The following is an 18,238-nucleotide window of genomic DNA, read 5'->3' on the forward strand; positions in this document are numbered from 1 at the left end:
ACTCTGTCTTGCAGGGTCATTGCCAGAATTACATGAGATGATGGATATAAACCACTTAGGTCGGCACTCTGTACCTCAGGGGCTTCTGGAAGTAGGGGCAGCCTAAAACGACAAGCAAACGTGTCATTTGCGTGTGTACATGGAACCAAGGAACGCTCTTAGCAAACCCTTCTTTTCCCTTCTCTGCCCGGAATGCATTTCTGGAGACCAGAGTTCCCCACAGCAAACAGGTGACCGCCTGATTGTAGGAGTCGCCTGGAGTGCTCGTCACTTGTTAAAATACCTATTCTCAGGCCCCTCCCCAGACCCGAACCAGAATGGCTGTTATCAGAGTGGGGTCTGTATTTTCAGCACATTTTTAATAGGCCAGCTGGGAAATGTTCCTTTCTCAGCTTGTTCCTGCAGTGGCTGTACCCTTTGATCTTCTTAAGAACTCACTGGGGCGGGTATGGGGCAGGTGGGAGCCTTCAGAGGTGAGACTGTGATGTTTTAAGGAGCGGACCTGAGGCCTTAGCTCCCCTGTGGTAGAGTCAGAATTAGAACTCGGATCACCCAGGGCTGTTGTGCCCACCAACATTCTCCTAGAGTATGGGAAGGGTGGGGGATGCAGAGAGATGGGGCTACAGGAAGGTGAGCACCAAGACTGCGGTGGTGGCAGAGGGGAAGCAATGGACTTGCTCCACGGCTGTTTCAAGGCCAAGGTTGTCCACTCTACTGCACAGTAGGATTATCTTTACCTGGAGAGCTTCGTGTCTTAGGCCTCACCCGTGGAAGGATCTGACAGGGCCCTCGGGAGGAGGGAGGAGGGAGGCCCCAGCTGACCGAAGCCTCATTAACAGCCTGAATTCTGGCTCCTCTACCTGCTGTTCGATGTGACCAGGGGCCACCATGTGAGCTTCTCCATGTCTCAGTGTTCTCCTCTATAAATGGGATGTTAGTACCCACCTCATAGGGTGGTTGGGAGAATTGGTCACTGAACTCCTGCTTCACCTTCAAACTAGATCGTCTGGCTGAGGACTGTGGACCTTCTTCAGTAACTGTGACGAGCTGCTGGGGGTGTCCAGGCAGGAAGCGTGGAAAGCTGTGTTTTGGTGGACAGCACCTTCACCCATTCATTAGTCTGGTCTGAGCTCTGGGTGTGACCTCTGATCCCTCCCTCGCTCACTCCCTCCCTCCTTCCCTCCCTGAGCGTCTCTTGCACCTACCCACTTACATCTCCGTCCACACTGCTGCTGCCGCTGCCGTGGTCTAAGCCATCTTGGTCTTGGGCCTGGACCTCTTGCATGGTCTCCTCGCTACTCTCTGCTGCCACTCTTGTCCACCTTGGCTCTGCTCTTCACATTGCAATTAGAAGTCTCTGTAAAGATGCAGGTGCAATTATGTGACCTACCAACCCTCCCCTGAAATCAAACAGAACCTCTTTGGTGGCTTCCATTGTTCTCAAGAGAAGCCCTGTGCGCCTGTGGCCTGCTGAGCCCTGGCCACCTCTGCGCCTGCACTGGCCCCAGTGGCCATGTTCCGGCAGTGTGAGTGGCCTTATTCCCATTGCCCTGGGGGGTTCGATGCCTTGTTTCCTGACCACCCCTGACCCCACGCATGTGTACAGGGTGACTGCACATCTCAGCTTGCGCCTGTGGTCCTGATGTAATTATTAACAGTGCCTCCTCTTATTTTCAGGTGTCCTGGTTTGGATGATAAATTATATGGCTCCTCTTCACAATTATAATCTTTTCAGCTAATTAAAATTTCTCAGCTTTAAAAATTCCCTGACTTCCTCGGGGTAGTGGCCACACACACACACCACACACCACACCTCCTCATCCCTCCTGGGACCTGGTTACCCTGCTTTAGTCTCATGCCTTCTGGAACTTCTCCTGCATGCATTTAAGCCCAGTTTGCAAATATACACTCATTATATGAGTCTTTGATTAATGTTCGTCATCCCTGTTAAGCTAAAGGCTCCTTGGTTTAGAGACCGTGTCTTTATTTGCCCAACTCTCGATCCCAGTTCCTGACACAGTCATTGCTCAATAAGTACTTAACAAGTAAGGGAATGAATGAATGAGCATGGCTCCAGCCCATTGGTGGGGGAAGCCTGGGACTGTACAAGTCAGGAACATCTGCTGTGGCTGTTGACAGGCAAACTGCTGACATCGGGCCAGTCCGGCCCTGGACAAGCCAGGAGCCCACACAGTCTGGCATGCACACCTCCCAACTTGGCTGCCCCTTTCATTATTCATGGCCTTTCTCAATGGGCTTTGTGTTCAGAAAGCCAGAAGAGACAAGAATTCTACCTCTCCTTCCCCCTAAGGAGAATGAGAACTTAGGGGTTGGACTTGCCCAGCCATTCTGCATCCCTAGGGAGCCACAAGGTCCAGAACCTTCTCTGTGGCTAGAGGTGAATGCTGGGGGTGGTTCTCAGCCCATTGTCCTGGGCTGCCTTCCCAGGTCCAGGCCAGGGACTTTGTCGGGACACTGCACAGGTCCCCGTGTGGGACAGTGGGCAGCGCTGGCTGGTTGGGCTGGGTAGTGCTGGCTGATTTCTCATTGTTTCCTGGCCTGGGTGAAGGTGGGCTTACCAGGAAGAGCCTCAGCCCTCAGGATAGAGAGGAGGGCTTAGGCTTTGGTGTCTTACAGACCTCAGCTCAAATCTCAGTTCTGCCTCTCAGAACTGTGTAACTGGGGAGGCTGCTTCATGCTCTGACCTTTGGTTTTGACCTTCGGTTTTCTCTAACACTGTTGAGTGGATTTGCTGGGATGGCCCATGCCTCACCGAGTGCTAATAGCCAAGACCTTCCAGCAACTCCAGTATCTTACTCTTGCTCTCCTTCTCTCCCTTCGGGGTCCCAGGGGCCCATCGTGCCCCGCCCCCCAGCACAATTTCTGAGGCTAAACCGGCTGTTGAGGGGCAGACTGGCATGGGTCTCTGAGTGTCGAGCAGGGCTGTGAGCATACTCACCTACAGACGAAGCCTGGTGGCCTGCCCCTTCCCCGCAGAGTTGGGGGGTCCTGGCCAGATCTTCCTGCAACTGCATTTCTTTCCACCATTTCAGAAATGTAGAAGTTTCTAGATACATTCCTGTTCCTCAGCCTACTGCTCCTTCCTGAGGATACCTGGTCCCTCGAGCTGGCTGGCCACACCGCAGTGGGGGCTGGCCGCCTGGCCAGCAGGCCTCTGTGCTGGGCTGCTGGCCCCCCACATTGCTGACAGGTCTAGTGGACGGGCTGGGGGGCAGTGATGCAGGCGGCCTGGGCCTGGGTGGGGCTTCGTTCCCGTGGGTTCTCTGTGGCTCCTTAATTAGGGGCTTTGGGGATTTCTGGGCTGTTTTATAATGTGCTGATCTGTGCTTGTGTTTTGGGAGAAGAAGCTTTATGTTCCTGGACCTCAGGCAAAGAGAATTGACTTACTTAGGCCTTTCGGTTCTTGGCCCACTGTCTTCACAGGTCTTTGATTTAAGAAATCGAGTCGAGTATTGTGCTATTTAATTCTTACTGCAGCCCCAGGAGGGGGTACATTCGATCATTGTTCGTGTACAGATGAGGCCATCTTCAGGCCACTCAACTACTCGGAGGAGGCAGGTTAGGTCTCCAGTCGTCCAGACCACAGAGTCCCGTATTTGATGAATACCAGGCTGCGTCAGTTCCTAGTCATCCGGGGAAGTTCTCTGTAGAACCGAGTGGCCTGTAGCTCTCGGCATCTGTGCCAGAAAAACCAAATGACCTCACGTTTGGGTGGCTTTTCCTTCTTTGGGGAAGGAATGTGTGGACCATTCCCGTGAGCTGTGACCCTCGTGACCTTTGTGCTGTCAGACGGACTCCAGACGTGGGGGAGGTGTAACGGTCAGGACCCAGCTGGGAGACAGCAGTGGGGAGAGGGCTGTTCTGCTGCGGTATTAACTGTGCCTGGGAGGGGCCACCTGGACTTTGATGGTTAAACAGAGGCCCTGGCTGGGGCTTGGCCCGCTGTTCAGAGTAACCGCTCCGCTCGCAGGGGCCAGGCCTCTGGCGCGCAAAGCTCACACACAGTTCAGGCCTGGTTCGAGAGCTGCATGTGGCCACGTCTGAGCCCAGGCTCATCCACTGTGGGAGTCCTCAACTTGGTTTGCTTATGGCGCCCTGGTCAGGAGCTGAGTAGCTCAGTTACTGCGGTGCCTGTGGTGGGTGAGGGCCCAGTGCCTGCCTTTGAGACTGGTTTCTTACCGGTGGGTCAGATGGGTGAAAAACACAACAACAACCAACCCTGCATAAAAGACTTATTGGGAACCTGGAGCATTTTAGTTTTTTAAAAAATAGCTTTAGCCCTGGCTGGCATGGCTCAGTTGGTTGGAGCGTTGTCCTGTAACTGAAAGGTCACCGGTTCGATTCCCGGTCAGGGCACACGCCCAGGTTGTGGGCTTGATCCCTGGTTGTGGTGCATGCAGGAGGCAGCCAGTCCGAGTCTCTCTCTTGCATCAATGTTTCTCTCTCTCTCTCCCCCTTCCCCCTCTCTCTCCCCCTTCCCCTCTCTCTCAAATGAGAGTAAAATAAACCTTAAAGAACATTATATAAAAATAACTTTATTGAGCTATAACTCACATACCACACAGTTCATCCTTGTGAAGCGGACAGTTGGATATTCACATGTGTACCACTAACCACTGCAGTCACTTTTAGATCACTTTCATCACCCCACACAAAGCCCTGTCCCCCTCGACTGTCACCCCATTGCCCGCCCCCCAGCCTTAAGCCGACACTACTCTACTTTCTGCCTCTCTAGGGTTTTTTTGGAACCCCGAGTGAGCACTCAGTCTGTGGCCGGCATTGTGGGGGGGCCCCTTCAAGCAGCGCACACAATCCTTGCTCCTAGCAACTGCATGGAGTAGATGCTCTTTTTTCTTTGGCTTACTGATGTGGAAACCGAGGCTCAGTGAGTCTGGCATCGCAGTGGCCATAGTTGGCAGGGCCTGCGATGGCTGGGCCATTGCTGGAGGCTCTCTGGTCCCTGGGAGAGGCCAGGCTGGGGTGGTGGCAGATGGTGGGGGCAGAGGACTCTCACTGGCCAAGAGCTAAGAGGACAGCCCTCGTTTCTTCACTGGCTCGCTCGCCATCTGACTTTTAAAACGGCTCTGAGCCCTCTCCGGAGCCGGCCAGTTTTGCCTGCATCGGCAGGACAGTGCTGAGCTTGCCCAGGTTGTAACCTGCTCTCCGAGGGCCTTGGCGGGAGGGGAGTACCCAGGCCTCATGGAAGTCTGGGAGTCCTCTTCAACTGGGTGTGTTTGTTAGGTCAAACTGCCTTCCAGGTTGAGCCCCGGGCTGCCTGGTTTTTGGCCTTGGCCACCCGCCAGGTGTCTGGTGCTGAGTCTCCTGAACTGAGCTGAAGGTGGATGTAAACCAGGAAATACGCAGGCCCAGCTCCCCTCGGAAGCTGGTCTCAGGTGTTCCTTATCAGTAGGGAAAAATAACCACCTCTTTCTCTCCGATCTGTAGAGCTCTGTGAATGATTAACTTTGATTCAGTAGAAAGGGAATGGGAAGTGAGGGCAGGATGACAGTGGGCATTTTTCTTGGGCTGCTGCTTATCTGGGCATCTTGCTGTCTGGTTTGCATCCGTGGTACCCTCCTCTTGTGAATTGCCCTGGAAAGTAGTGATATTAGGTGTCCCCACTTGTCAGGCAAAGCAACTGAGGCCTGGGTGGGTTCATTAAGGTCACACAGCCAGTGAGTGACAACGGCCGGCTAGATTCATGTATTTTAAGTGTCTATTATGGACACCACACCAGACTAAGTACATAAGATCTAATTTGGCGTTCTTGAATGCTATGCCATCATAGGTGATGTTATTCCCATTTCCCAGATGGGCATCCTGAGGCTGAGATGCGGAGTTCTGTCCAAAGAGACAGCTAATGAGAGGTGGAGGCTGGGACTGAGGCCCCAGCTCTGTCTGGTGGTTCCAAAGTCCAGCTGCTTCGCCACTGCCCCCCTCTTAACACCAGCCACCTGCACTCTGAGTCTCCAGGACCCCAGCATTCACATGGCTTGGGGGGCAGTCTGTTAGAGAGGTGTTTTTTCTGAGCAGAGGAAACTGCCTGGTGGTTCTCAGCAGCCACTCCCAGGTGGGTAGAAAGTAAGTAGATCTGGGTGGAGATGTCTTGAAGATGCTGCTTTTCATCTGTGAGTGAACCAGCTGACAGCTTGCTTTGAAAGGCTGGCAGTCAGCCCTCGATAAGTTAACCAGATACCCCTGTTTACGTTACCAGAACACCGGCCATCTGAGATCACTCCTGGCAGGTCTTTGCTTAGACAAACCACCCAGGGCCCACACCCTGGCCACACTGTGGGGGTCACAGGGACTGCAGGGTGGCCCTAGGGAGACGAACGCTCCCTGGCTGATCCACAGTGACCTCCCTGCCAGCAGATGCTTCCGAGAACTCAGCCCTTTGCACACACGCTGGCCCTGCCCTCCCCAGGGACCCTGGCCTGATGCTCACACACCCAGCCAGCAGTGAGGAGGAGGGGCCGGAGGGCTGGAGGGTGCGGGGAGCTGGTCTTTGACTTCATGAGCCCAGGCCAAGGTCCTGCTGCTTTCCTCCTGGGGAGCGAAGGTCCTGCTATGGGAAGCTGCCTTTTACAAATTCTTTTAAATAGATGGGATAATTTCCCCTTTATCTTTATCTTGTTCTTGTATTTTTTTATTCTGGAAATGTGGTGCCTTTTTCCCCCTGATGATATATAGGCCCTGACTCCCTCCCCCTACCAAAGAAAAGATTCCCAGAGAAGTGGGAAGCCCCCTGTATCCCATTCCAGAGGTCTGACTTCACAGAAAAATGTACATGTTTCCAGACAGAGCTTTTGTACATTTGCATAGCTTGAAAAAAGTAATGACTGCACATGGTATAAAGTTCAAAAGAAACAAAAGGGTGTTCTGTGAAAAGCCAGTGTCCCTCCCTCCATCTGTCAGGAGCCCCCTGCTCCTCTCCCTGGGGGCAGCCTGGGTTTCAGGTCCTCATATGTCCTTCCAGAGTTATGGTGGCAGAAAGCTTTTAGGGACCGCCCAGTAAACTAATAACAGGTGTCTGTTTGGGAGAGGTAGGAGCTGGCACTGAAACACTGATCATACCGAGTTCACTGAGATGACACAGTCCCTGTGGGGTGTATTGGCCCCTTCTGACCAGGAGAAGATCCTGCCAATTGGGGACGCTGCCGGATTCCAGAAAGGGCTACGATGACTTATCCGAGGTCACACGCATGCCTGGCTACGCCAGGGCAAGGCCCAGGTTTCCTGACTCCAGTCCTCTGCACAATAGCTCCCCTGGAGTGAACTGTGGCTGGGGTCCAGTGTCTGGAGCTCAGGGGAGCAGGAGGATGTGCCCGGGAGGGGTGTGGTCAGCACGTGAGCCTGGGGCCTGATGGCCAGGGGAGGTGGCACTGCTGTCCCACCACCGCCCCAGTCTCATGTGGCTGCAGATGGGTTATCTTGTTTACTCTGCTGTAAATACAGTACAATAGAGAAAGCACCTTTGTCAGTGGAGGCTTCTCGGGTGAGGTCAGCTCAGAGTGCCCAGCCCAAATTGTGCAAGGAGGCAAGTCAACATTGCAGAGGAACTTGCCCACAGGGACAGGGGTTGGGAGTAGATTGCCAACCAGCCACACTGGCGGACGCCTGGGCAAGGGAAGCAGAAAAGAGTCACGGATGATCGGATGGATGCCTGGAGCGCAGGCTCCCTTTGTGTCGGGGGCGGGGCGGGGGGGCGGGGTGCTTTGTGTTAGTCAGTTTCCCACCTCTGTGATCGCTCACACAGTTTTAAACCACAGCACATACAGTTTTGTGTCCTGCGTTTTTGTTAGTTACATACAAACCTCTTTCCACAATAATATGTAGTTTCAGCACCCATCATTTTGGCTGTGGAATGTTCCACCAAGTGGACGAGCTGTATTTAATGAACTAATACTTTCTTAATGTAATGTGGGGCTATTTCCAATTTGGCCTCGCAGTGATGCTGGCAAGAAAGTTTTCATGCTCGTGGTGCCCTTTTCTTTTCTTCAGCATTTTCACCCAGGATAGCTCTCGGCTCCTGGCTGAGCATCGGCGCCCACTTTAGTCCCGCTGAGGGTTGCTGTGCACAGGAGTTTGTACCACATCACCCTGTCCATCCTATAATGGGGATTAGCAGAAAATTTATTTTGCAAGTGAAATAAATGGAAAGGGTACCTTTGTTTTAATTCACAAAGCTGGTAGGGTATGCGCACAAAGTGTGGTTATCAGCCCTCGACCAACCCCCCAGTGAGGGGATTCCCACCACCCCTCCCAGGAAGCCCCCGGGACTTTGCTCCCAGCTGCCCAGATGGCTGATGTCAGCCGTGGTCTGTTCAGAGTGTTAACTGTGTCGGAGTGTTTGCTTTCACACACCATACACTCCTGTGTGCGTCATTTTTTTGTTCGGAGACTTAGGAAGATTTCAGCCCTGGCTGGCATGGCTCAGTGGATTGAGTGTGCTGGCCTGCAAACCGAAGGGTCGCTGGTTAGATTCCCAGTCAGGGCACATGCCCGGGTTGTGGGCCAGGTCCCCAGTGGGGGGTGCGTGAGAGGCAACTGATCCATATTTTTCTCTCACATCGATGTTTCTCTCCCTCTCTCCCTTCTTTAAAAAGAAATGAGCCCTGGCTGGTGTAGGTCAGTGGAGTGAGCGCACGGGCCTGTGAACCAAAGGATCGCAGTTTGATTCCCAGTCAGGGCACATGTTGGGTTGTTGCAGGCCCGTTCCTGGCAGGGGACACACGATACATTGTGTGTCCCTGGCAGAGGCAACCATACATTGATATTTCTCTCCCTCTCTCCTTCCCTTCCCCTCTAAAGATAAATAAATAAAATCTTAAAAAAAGAGAAATGAATAAAAGCTTTAAAAAAAGAAAAGAAATCACATTTCCCACTGTAGAACCAGAGACCCCCATGGGTCTTAGTTCAGAGGTAGCCTGCTGACACCTTTTTGGAGGCTTGTAAGATGTCTTATTTTTAAATTGTATTAGCATTAAAAAGCCAGGGAGGGGATTCACCTCTAAGTCCAGATTTCTGGCGCCTCTTCACGGGCAGTCTGGCAACCGAGGGCCTGTGTTCCCACGTGGCGTCAAGGGGAGGCCACTCCTGTCCCCTGCCGACCCTGCCCTGGCACCGAGGCTGCGTTCTAGTTGTCATTCATCGGCTCGCACACCAGGACTGGTTTCTCCTGAGGGAAGAACAAAGGGTAGACTGGCAGGGCCCTGTTTCAGGAGCAGAGTGAGCACCAACCAGTCCTCCTTTCTTTCTCACGGCTGCCCTTTCTGCTCCTTTAGTAATCCTCTTTGTGCCTTGGTTTCCTCATCTGTAAAATGGGGAGAGTCGTAGCACCTGCCTCATGGTGTTGTGAAGATTCAGGGAGTCGACGTGGGTCAGGCACCCAGAGGAGGGTCTGCCACGTAGTAAGTGCTCATCGCTGTTGGCTGCTGTTACTGTATTACACTTACGACTCGTATCTATGGCATAAGCGTTTGTCTCTTCCAGACCAGGTTCTCATCCGGGGGTGGTTTTTAATGGTCACAACTTGGGTTAGGGGAATGTTGGAGTATGTGGAGGGTAGGGTTCAGGGATTCTGCTAACATCCTAGGATGCATAGAATAGCACCCCGCACCCCCTCACCCCCAACATACAAGTAACCAACCCCAAATGTTAATGGTACCGAGGTTGCAACCCTGCTCAGATATTTAATTGGGTGACCTTGGTCTGAGTGAGCTTTTCAAGCACATCTGTAAACCAACATTCCAAGGGCTGCCTTGGGCTCTTGTATTATCAGAGTTATAACGGACCTTACTCAGCTCAGCCCCCAGGGTGCTTGAATCCTTTTCTGGGACCCTCACCAAGCACATGCCTTTGGCCGGTAACACACTGTACATCCATCTTTTGGTCTGTTCTTTATTATTTTGGACTCTAGACTTCCTTGCAGCTTCCTGTCCTTCATCCTAATAATTAAAGCTACCATTTATTGAACCTTATTTGTGGACGATTGTGCTTAGCACTTGCTGTATGTTGTTGAGTTGATCTTCACTCTCCTCTGGGTAGTTCTAGTACCATACCCCTTTTACAGATGTGGGGTTTGAGGGTTGGAGACGTGAAGTCACTTGCCCAAGGTCACTGAGGGGCAGAGCTGGGCATGGGTCCGGGTCAGCTTTGCTCTAGAATCTCCATTCCTCACCATTGGTGTGTGCTGCCTGCCTTGTTTTGCCTGGGGATGTGCCTGACAAATTTATTTGCTTGCCCATGGGAAGGTTTTCAAATATTTGAGGTGAGCTCCTGAATCCTTTTTTCTGTCCTCCTGGTTGAAGAGCACAGTTCCCAGAGTTCCCCCCGGCATGTTTTTGGTTGGCTCACCATCTAGAACGATCTCCCACCTCCGGACCACCACTCGCCTGCCACTGGGCTCTGCTGTCCTTGCCTCTCTCTGCCAGAGAGGCTGCCCATCCCACGCCAACTCTCCTGACGTTCCATCAACTCAGACTCTGTGCTTTTGCTAGCCAGTCACTCCGATGTCAGATTCCAAGTGGTTGTAGTGTTGTCACTTTACAGTGACCCATTTTCAGTGACAGTCCATTTCACTGCCCGTCTGGCCAGGTACAATCTCAGCCTTGGTCCTGCTGTTCCCTTCTAGCACCTCCCTGTGCCTGCGCCCCAAACCCGTCATCCTGGCGGAGCAGAAAGCACATGAGACTGGGAGTCTGGAGGCCGAGCTGTGAAATACCTGGTTGTGTGGCCTGGGGAAAGCCACTCACCCTCTCTGTCCCATGTGTTTTCAGCTGTCAGGTGAAGGTTTGACTTGGGTGATGCCTTACGTCTCTTCCAGCTCTGATGTTTTTTCAGGCCATGTGTAGAATAGCATGAACTTGTGGTGATTATCACTCACTGTGTGGTAACTGTAATGATAGGTCATTGTTGAGCTGGCCCTCTATTCCAGGCCCTCTGTCAGTGTCTTAAGTGAATTATCTCATTGACTCCTCACCAGACCCATGAAATTATAGCCTCGCCCCCACCACACAGGTGAGCGCTTTGAGGCAGAGCCGTGCCGAGTCACAGGGTACCACCTGGCTGGAGGGAGATGGATGTGGAGTTGGCACTGTCATCTTCAGGGTGATTTAATCCTCCTAATGTTTTGGTTGCTTGCTCTGTGCAGTGATCCTGGGGAAGTCCTGTGACTCCAGAAGCTCAGCCTCCAACTCCTGCTTATTTATGGGTGGTCCCAGCTGAGTGACAGATGGTTCAGTGAACCCTTAAATTCTAAGTTTAGATGGTAATGATAATGGTAATGACTATTTCTTACACACTTACTGTATTTTAAACAAATAATATTATCACTATTAAAATAAATGAAAATATCGTGTTAATATTCTCTTTTTCCCAATTTCTTGTGGTAAAACACACTATTGTCTTATTTAACCTTCCTTACAGTCCTGCCTGGTGGATGCTCCTGTCCCCATTTTGCAGATGTGAAAACTGAGGTTCAGAAAGGGCCTTGGGGGCTGAAGTTAGTACATTCTAGTGCGTCTGAGCTGGGGAGTAGGGGAAGCATGTTCTCAAGCCAGTTGCCTTCTCGACCCCCTTTGAAGGAAATATATGGACAAGGCACTTGTTAAGGATGTGACGGAAAGATAGGAATTCTGTGTGAAAGCAACCCTGCGAGACCCGTAGACAAAGATGCTTCTCGCTGTCCATCCATTCCAGGAACCTCGGCCTGGCTCCGGTGTCTGCCCCACTCCCACCCACCCACCTCAGAGGTTGTCCTGCCCGTTTGTGCCTTAAACTACAGTGCTGGACCGTTATTCTCTTTGTCTCCTAAAATCACCTTTATGCCAGGTTAGGTATGGGCAGGTACTTCACGGTGAGCAGGGGTGCCCTCCCTCTCTGTCCAGGCCCCCAGGGCTGTGCAGAAGGGCGGGCGTCGGGTGGAGCGAGGAGGGACCAGCCCTTCCCGCAGCCCTGTCAGCACTCCAGCCTGGTGCAATCTTCCCGAGACCCCTCAGCATCCCTGGGCCCGTTTCTGCAATAGTGGGTCCACTGGGGGCCCGATCTCCTTAGTCAGGCTGTGAGCCAGGGACCCAGTGGTGGGGCTCTTGGAAGGTCACATAGGGCAGGTCATGGTGGAGACTGAGGCAATAAAATGCCCCCTTGCCCTTTATTTGAATGAGGCTGACCATAGTCTTGCTGGGGTAGCACTGCCCACCGTGCTGGGGTGTCCGGACTAGAGGCCGTGGGGCCTTGGGTCTCTAGCCACTGGCATCACTTGTGACTGACCGTTGGCATTTCCTCCTTGCTGGACCCCCGGGGCACCACGAAGGGGCAGGTGCGCTTCTCTGTCTTAATGTGGGAGGCCGGGGTTTAGGGCCAGGGCCTGCTTTGCGCCTGCAGAGAAGCCATGGGGTGTGCCTGGAAGCCTGTACTGAGGGCACTGCCCTCTCCTCTTTGTGCTCGTTAACCTCCTCCTGCTGGGGACCCACAAGACCACTGCCAGAATCCTGGGCTTTCTGTGCCCCTCGCCACAGTTTTAGCTCTCTCCCATAATGCATCAGCACCAGTTCAAAAAAAAAAAAAGGATTTTCTCAGACGTACCAGGCGTCAGACTGCACTAAGCGGTGACTGCAGGCTGGGGCCCTGGAAGGAGGTTGGTGGCTGCAGGCAGGGAGGAGGTGTGGGCTGGCGGCGGACAGAGGGATGAGTCCCTCTGAGGTCCATCCATGGGAAGGTTTGTCCTCACAGTTTACTGAGTGCTGAGTGGCAGGCACTCATAAATATTTCTAGACAATACTCCTGGCTTTTACGAGCGCTGTCACTATTCCCTTTTACTGTCTAGGGCACAGCGGCTTAGGGAGGTTAACCTGAAGGTCACACAGCTGGTAAATGGTGGCTTTGAGCGTTGAGCTTGCATCTGGTACACCCCAAAGAGCGTGTTCTTAATCACTGAGTGCCCCCACCATTTCCTCCTTAGGCCTGAGATTCAAGACTGGTGCTGCTTACTGGGGGAATTTTCTAATTTGGGAGGTGCTCAGAGACCCCTTCAAGGCCACCGTCACCTCTGGGAGCTGGGGATGAGGCTGTGGAGGTTTGAGCGAGGAGCAGGCCGGGGGCCTCAGAACCAGGCTTTGTGTGGGAGAGCTGAGCAAACACAGGTGTGGTCTGTCTCCCAGGGCTCTGAGTCTGGCTTCCCCAGGAAATGAGGCAGGCTGCTTTCAACAGTACTTTTCCTCTTGCGAAAACGTCTTTTTTTATGAAATCGGCCTCTTTCTTCTTCTTCACACCCAACCCCCCTCCGAGACCAGGTGATAAACAGTGAGGTCTCTCCACCCCCAACCATGCCACATTGAACCCGAGACCGCATTGATCCCGAGACCGGCCCTTTGGGTTGCTGGGCAGTCCTGTCCCTCTTGAGTTCCCAGGCAGAGGCCAAGTGTGGGCCCAGAAGGGAGATGAGAGTGGCAGTGCCCGTGGTGGTCAGGGAAAAGGCGCCCCAGCCCCAGCCCACCTCCACGGATGGGCACTGTGATGATGCCTGGCTAAAGTGCCCATTTGGACAAACGACAGCTGGGAGAGAATATGGAGCTTATTTATTTTATTTTTTTACAAATTACATTATACAAATTATACAAAATAAATTATATGTATTTTAAAGATTTAGAAACTCTTACATATTTTTTACAACAATAACAAAAGTTACAACAAAATGGAAATAAAAGCCAGGGTAGCCTGTCATTTCTGCCAGTTTTGCGATGCCAGCACTCCGGGAAGGGCCCACAGGCTCCCTCTCCTGTCCTCCGGCATCCCCTCTCGGCATCCCCTCTCGGCAGCTGCCTTCTGCTTCTGGAAGGCCCCTGAGAGCGCTGCCTGGCCCCTGGCCCCTGGCCCCTGGCCCCTGGCCCCTGGCCCCTGCCGATACCATTCAGCGTCGCCCACACACCCGGTGTGGTTGGATCTTCCAGGGCCCTCCCACTTTTCGTATGGGTTCACTTGCTCCTTCCTCCAGTGGCCTGATTTTCACACCTACTAGGATATTCGCTGCCCAGGGCGGGGGGTTTCACTGTTTGGTTCAAGGCTGTGTCCCTGACTCTGGGCCCTGGAACTCTAGGGAGAGCCCTGGTCCATCCCAGTCTGGAGGTTTGGAGCTGACGAGCTGACAAGCAGGGCCATGCAGCAGGACATGGGCAATGGTTCTTGTGGGTGCACGATGCTCTGGGCCCCGATGTGGTGTGTGACTGTCAGGAAGGCTTCCTGAAGGAAGTGGTATCATAGCCTGATCTTGAAAGATGAGTGTGTGTTAGCCAAGCATGACATAGAGGACAATCCAGGCTGATGAGTCCGTGTGTCCCCAGCCCACCTCCAGTCTGTGTGCCAGTCCTTGTGCCAGTCTTTCCAAAGACTGTGTGGACCCACATCACCCCTTCTTGCTCACAGACTTTCCAGCTCTTGCTTATAAACCTGTGCAGCCATTTCTTTCCCCCAGTAATCAGTCGTGTGGTGTTCCTTCCTTCTGTCCATTCATTGCCACTTCCCTTTGCTGGGTTCTGTGGGGCAAGAGGAAGTGGTAGTGGGGGTCATGAGTCTGGTGACCTTTCTGAGGAGGAAGGGCATTTCTAGTGTGGCCACTGCTGCTGCTCTGAGGAATAGTGCACTGTTCACCACTGCACTTTCCGTGACTGGCGGTGCTGTGGAGGTCTGGACATTGACTCTTGAGCCCCCAGGTAGTTGTGAGTGCCATTTGGTGCAGAGAGGCCTAGAGTTGCCCAGGAATGGGCTGGCTCTGAAGCCAGGAGAGTGCTCAACTCTGTTTTCCGTGGAATGTGACAGCTGGGGAGAGACACTTGCCCAAGTTGTAGATGGGGCATGCAGAATCAAACCGCACACTTTTGTTTGTTGTGACCTTTTTCCTTATCAAGCCACCAGGGGGTGCTGTTGGCACAGGACAGCTTGGTTATGGCGGGTGATCATCTGCTCAATATAGAAGAAGCATTGCAATGTTGCTGCTTTCTCCCTGTGGACTAGACCATTCCGACATTGATAGTCCTTTGTTTAGTCTCCTTATATTCCCTTTCTGGAATTCTTCATACTTTTGCAGCTTAAGGTGCCTCCATCCCCCACCCCAAAGACTCAGCAATACACTGTGGGTTATTTACCTTTCTCTCTTTTGATCCTGGCACCGTGACTCTGAACTGTGTCCCTAACAAAAGTGATTAATCCTTTTTCTCCGCTAGCTGCCAAGCAGACGAGGATTTAATAAACTCATTTGCCCTGTGGTGTTAATATATGGCTTGGTATGTTATCTCTAAAGCACTTCTTAAAATGGTGAGGATTGAAATGAAGCCTTATAACCTAAGCAGTAAATTGCTGGTACTTCTACATGTGGTTGGGGGTGATGTTTTGGAAGCAGGACCAGAGGGGAGGCATTGAAAGAGGGTACTGCTTCCTCTGTTCCCCGGTCCCACCTGTGCCTCATACAGAACAACCTGAGAGGTGGTGAGAGGCATTGAGGCCCCTGTGAGGGCCTCAGAGACCACGTGACTTATGGGGAGCCTGACCATTCGCTCTTCTTCCCTGTGCCTAGACGTTCACGGCATGGTGCAACTCCCACCTCCGCAAGGCCGGGACGCAGATCGAGAACATCGAAGAGGACTTCCGGGATGGCCTGAAGCTCATGCTGCTGCTGGAGGTCATCTCAGGTGAGATGGACCACTGGCCTCGAGTGCCAGGTGGACAGGGCCCCCTGGCCCAGGATAAGGTGCTGCCTTACAGGGTCTGCCGCTCTGGGAGTGTGTCCCTGGCACCTGTGCCGCTGCTCTGCCTTTGGTAATGGCTAGCCTGGGTGTCTTGCAAGAAGGTGGGGGTGACGTGTGAATTCAGACTAGGAGACTAGACTGGCTTTGGTCCTGGCTCTGCTGCAGATCATCTGTGTCCTTGAACAAGCCACTGCCTTTTGCCTCCGTATCTCATTTGCAACAAAGAGGGGGTTTGTGAAGTGGTCTCTAAGGTCCCTTCTCCAAAATGCCAGAGCTCTGTGGTCAAGAATGCAGCCATGGCTGACCATCCCTGAATCTTGGTGCCACTGTAACCTCTCTGCCTAGAGCTACACGGTCCCAATCCCTCATGTCGCCCCCAAGCTTGGAATTTCCAAATTGTTCAGGTAACCGGAGGGGCGGCTCCCCTTGAATGCAACCTCTGCTTTCTTCGGAATACCTGTCCTCCACCGCCTGTGCAAGGTGGGCGGCCCTCAGTACTCTAGCCTTGCTTTACCCTGGGCAACCCTAGCTGTTCTCTTCACTTTACCTTCCACATGAAGCCAGTGGGTCCCAGACCTGGGCTCAGTCTGGCCTTCTCCCTCCAGCCCCTTCTTAACTGCTGAACTGCACAGGGCATCCCATGGGCCCACTCAGCGTGTCCAAGACTGTGCTTACTTCTGGCTGCTGCCAGCCTTCCTCCCCCCACAGTCTTCATCTTGTTCCGCTGACCCCAATCCAGGAATCCTAGACGGCTCTGCCTCTGCTCTTCTTTCCAACTTGCCGTTCGGGTTCCATGTATTCTGGCTCCTTCCTCCGCTCTTCTTTTGCCTTGGCTGCCGTGGTATCTGTGGGCCTGCGTCAGCTCCCACCTAGCTGGTGCCAGAGGCCTTCGGCCGCCTCCCACCGCAGCCCTCACTGCGTGCGGCCAGAGGGTCCGCGCAGAGCCCAAATACGGTCAGGCCGTCCCTGACCGTTCTCTGCAGCGCCTCCCCAGGGCTTTGAGCCTGCAGCCCACATTCCTTAGCAGAGCTCGCGGGATCTTCCGTGGGCTGGCACCTGCTTTGTTTCCACTGGCTCTGCCCCAAAAGGCCTCGGGCCTCAGGCCCCCTGCCTCCCTGCACTCCGTGCTTCTGTACAAGCTCTAGCTGCCTGTGGTTTTAACCCTAATACTTTCGTCTGTTTATTTCCCTTGCAGGTGAAAGCTCTCTGTGTGTGTATGGCAGAGGGTGGTAAAATGGACACAGCATAAAATTGACCATTTTGACCATTTTTAAGTGCCCAGTTTAGCAGCATTCCCCACCTTCCGTGGTTGGGCAGCCGGCACCACCATCCAGTTCCAGCACGGAAACTCCACGTTCATGAAATGCCCAGCCCCCACTTACCCTCCCAGCCCCTGGCCACGGCCAGTCTTCTCTGTCTCTGCGTGTGGCTGCTCTAGGAACCTTGTGTTAGTGGGATCGTGCAGCTTTTATCCTTTTGTGACTGCCCTGTGTCCTTTCACGTAATGTCTTTCAGTCTGTCCACGTTGTAGCTGTGTCTGCATGTCCTTCCTTCCCTTTTTTTTTTTTTTTTTGTTGAGTGATATTCCACTACTCACAAGTGGGATTACTGGACAGTATGGTAATTCCACATTTAAGGTTTTTTTTTTAATCTTCACCCAAGGACATTTTTTTCATTGCTTTTAGGGATAGTAAGAGAGAGAAAACCATCAATTGGTTATGCCTCATATATGCTCTGACCAGGAATCGAACCTGCAACCTGGTTATGTGACCTGACTGGGAATCAAACCTGCGACCTTTTGGTATTTCCTTAGTTTAAACAAACAAGCAAACAACCCTGGCATTGTTCTTTCTGTTCAGTCTCTAAAACTCAGTGCAGGGCTTCTCCAGGAGGTCTTTCCCACNAACTGAGGATCTGACCAGCACAAACATCCCACAGCCAGTTCAGGGGCAGTTTGGGGACTCGAGCCCCGGTCTCTGTACCTCCAAGCCCTCAGAGCCCCTGAGTGCCCGTTTGTGCGCCATGATTCAGCCAGTAGTAGAGGTTAGGCCCCTGCGAACACGTCCATCCTTAAACCCGTGACCTCGCAGCGGATGACTTCCACATCTCATTACCACTGCATGTCCTTCCTTCCCTTCAAAACCCCCTCTCCCATCNTGCATGTCCTTCCTTCCTTTTTTTTTTTTTTTTTTTTTTTGTTGAGTGATATTCCACTACTCACAAGTGGGATTACTGGACAGTATGGTAATTCCACGTTTAAGGTTTTTTTTTTTTAATCTTCACCCAAGGACATTTTTTTCATTGCTTTTAGAGATAGTAAGAGAGAGAAAACCATCAATTGGTTATGCCTCATATGTGCTCTGACCAGGAATCGAACCTGCAACCTGGTTATGTGACCTGACTGGGAATCGAACCTGCGACCTTTTGGTATTTCCTTAGTTTAAACAAACAAGCAAACAACCCTGGCATTGTTCTTT

At 52.6% G+C, this 18,238-nt stretch overlaps 1 protein-coding gene across 4 annotated transcripts in view; it reads left to right on the plus strand.

Annotated features, from left to right (window-relative positions):
* The window catches only part of ACTN1 (actinin alpha 1), an 89,031-nt gene that overhangs the window by 31,920 nt on the left and 38,873 nt on the right, over nucleotides 1–18,238 (plus strand). For all 4 annotated transcript variants that reach the window (XM_037031135.1, XM_037031137.1, XM_037031138.1 and 1 more), the window contains exon 2: nucleotides 15,590–15,704. In XM_037031135.1, coding sequence (XP_036887030.1) covers nucleotides 15,590–15,704 — 115 coding nt within the window. The remainder of the gene's footprint in view (nucleotides 1–15,589; nucleotides 15,705–18,238) is intronic.

The sequence above is a fragment of the Sturnira hondurensis genome, unplaced genomic scaffold (assembly GCF_014824575.4).
Source record: "Sturnira hondurensis isolate 20B ecotype Veracruz unplaced genomic scaffold, ASM1482457v3 Scaffold0021143, whole genome shotgun sequence".
Classification (NCBI taxonomy): Eukaryota; Metazoa; Chordata; class Mammalia; order Chiroptera; family Phyllostomidae; genus Sturnira; species Sturnira hondurensis.